The sequence below is a fragment of the Chenopodium quinoa genome, unplaced genomic scaffold (assembly GCF_001683475.1).
Source record: "Chenopodium quinoa cultivar QQ74 unplaced genomic scaffold, ASM168347v1, whole genome shotgun sequence".
Lineage (NCBI taxonomy): Eukaryota > Viridiplantae > Streptophyta > Magnoliopsida > Caryophyllales > Amaranthaceae > Chenopodium > Chenopodium quinoa.
This window is the reverse complement of record NW_018743937.1, coordinates 543119-548823: the sequence shown is the minus strand read 5'-3', so window position 1 is coordinate 548823 and position 5705 is coordinate 543119. Positions and strand designations below refer to the sequence as shown.

The window sequence follows — 5705 nt, the reverse complement described above, 5'->3', positions numbered from 1 at the left end:
TTTTTGATCACACATTATAACCATAATGGCTTATTGATATTTCCTAATTCATCTTTCAATGCAATTTTCATTTCACGGGTCAGAAGACTAGTTTTTGTTAATGAGTGATGAGTGATATAATAATTGGTGTTTGAGACTAAACAAGTGTCTTATGCTCAAAAAACAGAATAATGTGTTGGTTGTAAGGAATTTTAATCTCATTGTCCAATAGATTGTTTTTGAAATTAAATAATTGATTGGTTATTACAGAATTTTAATTTTAAATCTTCTTCATCGATATATTTTTTTATAGACATTTTGTTTGTCAATTTTAATAAGGTTTAAAATCATTGTAAAGTGTAGAATAATCTAAGAAAATATTAACTTAGATTTATGGTTCTGTATATAATTTTTTGACATATTTACGACGTATACGATGATTCTTATAATCTCAAGTGCATGGTTAAAGCTTCCCTTTATTTTGAAATTGATTCTCATCATACGCCCTTGTGGCTCTTCAAACACCAGGACATGAAAATTAATTCTTATAATTTATACACATTAAACATTACATCTGTTTATGAAATTTCGACTCACAAACTATTCATTTGATAAAAATAAATTAACTTTGACCATCTTTTATGATTTATACAAAAGAAATAAATTATTATGGGATCTTATTTAGATTCTTCTTAGTTTATATTTCTCCAATATTAACTTTTCATAATTTTCATTTCTACAAAGCCAAAGTTATTAATGGTCAAAGACACACAATAAAAACTGTGTAAATGTAAATTTTTAAAAACAGAAGGAATACTATTTTTTACTATAAGTAAATATTTTGTAATCCATACCATTTCTTTATTTATTTTGTCTTATGAGTTTTGAGTAGTAAAGCCTCAATCTTAATACAAAACAGTCCAAACTTTTTTACTCCCTATGATTTTTTTTACTTAAATAAAAAACATAAAGAACTGAAAAATGGAAAAACTTTTGTATACACCCGGTTTTTAGTAATTTACTGAACATCGGGTACACTTTTGTCAGATTTAGTATCACTTTTGTCAGATTTAGTGTCACTTTTGTCAAATTTATCAATGAAGCATAAATAACTTTTATATATGTCAGGGTAACTTTTGTGCGTTTTAGTGTAATTTTTGCACATTTTATTGTCACTTTATAACGGATGTTCAGTAATTTACTGAATATCCATTTTATTTAAAAGTTTGTCTGAAAAATGACATCACCTTAACAAATTCATACGAAGTAATTAGAAACCAATTTGCTCCACACTCCCATTACTATCGCCTTTCTAAAAACATAGCCTTAGTTTATTGTTAACAAATAAATGTGTCTAACCATCCACATATAAATACTCAATCATAAACTCATACACCCATTTTTACATACAATAACCCTCCAAATTTTCTACATTTTTAAAACCCAAAAAAAAAATATAGAGAGAGAAAAATGGAGATGAATGAAGATGGCTTCTTAGAAGAGTTGTTAGCTCTAAGAAGAGAAGCATGGGAAACCAACCCATCATCAACAACCGTAGATCATCAAATCAACGGCTTCTTTTCATCAACTAGTTGGCCATTCGACGGCCTAGATTCAACCACCACCTTACTACCCAACACTACCTCCAACACATCCTATGATTCCTTCTCTTCCTCCACCATTGACCACCACCCTCCACCACCAACCTCCGCCGCAACAACCACCGCAGCCTTAGACTGTTCTTCCTTTTTCCTCCACCCTGACCCGACGTTCTCCGGGCCGGGCCTTGAGCCCGACTACTCTATTTCGTCCATGATCGAGGCGGCGAATGATGACAATAATGATAATCATAATAAAAAGACGAATATTCTTCCGTCATCGTCGTGTAAGGCGGAGCACTCTTTGTCTTCCGGTGAGCTTGAGTTTGAGGTACCCTCGCCTTCGGGGTTTAATGTGGGATTGTCCATGATTGATAGTAATAATAAGAGGGTTACTAGTAATAATGGTAATGTTAAGAGTAAAGTTAAGAAGGTTGAAGGACAACCTTCTAAGAATCTTATGGCTGAAAGGAGAAGAAGAAAGAGATTGAATGACCGTCTTTCCATGCTTAGATCCGTTGTTCCTAAGATTAGTAAGGTAAATTAATTTGCTTATGCTCGTTTTCAGGTTATTGTAATAGTCGCAACATATAATAATGTTATTTGAACTAGTATTATGACAAATAGGTTTATACCATGTGAATTTGAGAGTAATTGGTTGATTAGTTACTATACCACTAATAATTGATTAATTTAAAATGCGGATTAATTAGTTATGTTTTTTGTTTATTGTAGATGGATAGAACATCAATACTTGGTGATACAATTGATTATATGAAGGAGCTATTAGAAAGGATTAACAAGTTGCAAGAAGAGATAGATGTGGGTTCTAACAATAATCAATTGAATGTTATGAGCATTTTCAAAGATGCCAAGCCAAATGATGTCCTTGTCAGGAACTCACCAAAGGTATCATTGCAATTTGATTTACTTCTATTTTACTTTTTTTTGGCTCATATTATTTGCATTTTATTTATTTTTGGTACATCCACTCAATTTACTATACTAATTTTATTGTGCTATACTTTTTGGAAAAATGTAAACTAATAATCCCACCTTTAGTCGGTCTTCCACAAACAATCCCACCTTTTGAAATTTCAGAAATAATCCCACCTTTTGCCCCTATCTTCCATTAACAATCCCTGACCGGTTGGATTGATTTGGTAACCGATTTTCTTAAGTTAAAAGACACGTGTAGGTTTTTAATAGATTTAGTCCGATTTTTAATAATTAAAAAAAAAATCTAATTAAAAAAAAAATAAAGAAGAAAACCCCCAGCCCCGCCACTAGCCCAGCCTGCCACTGCACTCCTCTCCCCATCCCCGCCCTTGCATTCTCCGGCAACCATCACCCTGAAAACACCACCAGTCGCACACCCCTTCCACAACCATCAATTTCGCACAATCCCGGAGTTCAACGATGATGTAATTCGAACACACGGAGTTTTGAGATTTTTCGTGGGGGTGGGATTTCGTCGGGGTGGTACTTGGGTTTTGTGGCGCTGTAGGCGTGGGTTTTGTGGGGGTGGTGGGTTTTGTATAGGTGGGTTTCATGGGGTGGTTTTTATGGAATTTTTCAGGCTAAGGGTTGAGTTTTTAGGGCAAAAGGAGTTATTTGGGGTTGTGGGTGGTGTTTTCGGGGTTATCATTGGTGTTTTTGGGGCTGTGGGCGGTGTTTTCGGGGGTGTTAGTGGTTTTGGGGGCTGTGGATGGTGTTTATTTTGGGGCTGTCAGTGGTGTTTTCGGGGCTGTGGGTGTTTTCGGGGCTGTGGGTGGTGTTTTCGGGGCTGTGGGTGGTGTTTTCGGGGGCAGTCAGTGGTGTTTTCGAGGTTGTGGGTGGTGTAATTTGAGTGAGGCTCGAGTTTTGGGGGTGGTGATGGTATTTCGGCGTGGTTGGGGGTTTTGTAGTGGCCTAATGGGTGGAGGTGGCGGTAAAGGGTGAGGGTTGGGGTGACCACGGTGGTGGCTGGTGGTCGTAGAAGAGATTAAGTTTTAAAAATAAAGGGAATTTTTTTTTTAACCTGTTTAATAGGTTGTATGTCAAAGGGATTGTTAGTGGAAGATCCCTATCAAAGGTGGGATTATTTCTGGAATTTCAAAAGGTGGGATTGTTTGTGGAAGACCGACTAAAGGTGGGATTATTAGTTTACATTATTCCGTACTTTTTTCTTTTCTTTTTATTTGACAAATTTTAATTATGAATATGTGTAATAATCTTATTACTAGTAGATTCATTTCGGTACATCATTCATATTATTTCACTCAAGCTATGCTTATATAAGGCCTTATGTACTTGTGTTGCAATATCAGATTTTTTTAGGAATTGTTTATAAGTGTTTCCTCGTTAATAAAATCTTTTTTCTACGTGTTAAAAACATATATAATCTCCTAATTTCTTTTATTGATTAGATTTTTAGGGATGAAACAAATTAAGGGCGGTGAAGTTCGGACAAGAATAGGTCATGAGTCGATAGGTTACTCGTATAACCCATTCAATTATATGGATCAAAACATCCCACTACTTGAGGGCATGCCTAAATTTTGGGGCAGATTGGGATACGGCATGAATTAATTAGGTTATTTGTGAAGGCCCCAATCGATTATAGAGGTCAAAACATTCCACTACTTGTAATTAATTTATCTTGTGTAGGCCCCATTTAATTATATGAGTCAAAACATCCCATCGCTTAGGAGCTAAACAAAATTTGGGAGTGGATCAACATGGGTCATTACTCATTAGGTTACTTGTAGTCATTTAGGGTGGCCCATTGAATTATATGGGTCATATCCCACGGGTTAAATAATCACCTAATTTTTTCTTACCTAAAATAATCCATATTTGCTCTAGTTGTAAGTTGAATTTGAATAGCCTTCTTTAAAACTGATATTTCTAAATTTTCAAGCTTTATCTCGACATCATTCTTTGGACTTTTTTTAATAAGTGAATGTAAAGTGAAAATGAAATTGGTGTGACTCCCTATTCAACAAATCATAAGTTTAAAAACAATGACATAGTTCAAAACTATGTAACAAATCCTTCTAATCCCCCAATCTTGCATACGGAGTAAATAATATACAAATTATTTGGTCACTTTTTTTTTAAAGTTTGATCACCACTCGTCTGTTTTTGTATCATGTCTTAATCTCAATTTGACTCACAAATTGATCAAATGAGCTCTATATAATTTTGAGAATGTTGTAATTCATGCAGTTTGATGTAGAGAGGAGAAACTTGGATACAAGGGTGGAGATTTGTTGTGCAGGGAAACCTGGACTTCTACTATCAACTGTAACTACACTTGAAGCATTGGGTCTTGAAATAAAACAATGTGTTATAAGTTGTTTTAATGATTTTTCACTACAAGCTTCATGTTGTGAGGTATTATTTTTGTATATAGATTGATTCAATTCATGCTAATTTTATTATATTTTTTTTTCTAACTTTTTTAATAATGAATTTTCACTTTGGAAAAATTTTCTTTAGGAAATGGAACAAAAGTCCTTGATAAATTCAGAAGAAATAAAACAAGCATTGTTTAGGAATGCAGGGTATGGAGGAAGGTGCTTGTAGGTATTTTGCAAAGAGAAAAGAAAATCACTTCCTTAATTATTATTATTTTTTTTGTAATTTATTTTTTCTAATATTTCATTGAATAATTTGCAATATATTGACAAAAGTAAAACCTCCTACGTGTATTTCTCTTTAGCTTTTTTTCCCCCCCTTCCTTTTAATGAGTTACTCTTTGATGCTTGTTTCTCAAGTTTAGTGACATAAGAAAGATTTCATGTATAATGTCAAATGAAAGTATGCTTTAGTTTAGTCTTTTAACTAGATTAGACTCGTGCGTTGCACAATTTAAATAATTTTGGTATTATGCATATGAAATAATTTTGTTATCATGCATACAAAATTAATTTTTTCATTTGTGTAAAAATGAGTGGCAATTTTTAATTATTAAAAAATGTATAGTGTAGATTAAAATAATAATTGTTTAAAAAAAGATTAAAATAATAATAATTTATGACATCATCAATAGAATTGGAGGAAATTTTTTGGGAAATTCTCTTTGGTAACACTGTAGTTTTAAGTTTTCTCAGTGGTAAATTGCATAAAAAACTTATTATCATT

The 5705-nt window shown here is 33.3% G+C and overlaps 1 protein-coding gene across 1 annotated transcript; it reads left to right on the top strand.

Annotated features, from left to right (window-relative positions):
* The first annotated feature begins 1275 nt into the window (after positions 1 to 1275).
* On the top strand, positions 1276 to 5405 carry LOC110688684 (transcription factor bHLH61-like). The gene is made up of 4 exons (XM_021865423.1): positions 1276 to 2115; positions 2313 to 2486; positions 4788 to 4955; positions 5061 to 5405. The coding sequence occupies exons 1-4, from the start codon at positions 1450 to 1452 to the stop codon at positions 5145 to 5147; spliced, it is 1095 nt and encodes a 364-aa protein (XP_021721115.1). The 5' UTR covers positions 1276 to 1449; the 3' UTR covers positions 5148 to 5405.
* The last annotated feature ends 300 nt before the right edge of the window (positions 5406 to 5705 follow it).

Excerpts from the sequence above, each read along its gene's own strand:
- LOC110688684 (XM_021865423.1), top strand. The coding sequence starts at position 1,450 with ATGGAGATGAATGAAGATGGCTTCTTAGAAGAGTTGTTAGCTCTAAGA. Across the intron at positions 2,116-2,312 it reads TTGTTCCTAAGATTAGTAAG|ATGGATAGAACATCAATACT; the intron begins GTAAATTAATTT and ends TGTTTATTGTAG. Across the intron at positions 4,956-5,060 it reads TACAAGCTTCATGTTGTGAG|GAAATGGAACAAAAGTCCTT; the intron begins GTATTATTTTTG and ends AATTTTCTTTAG.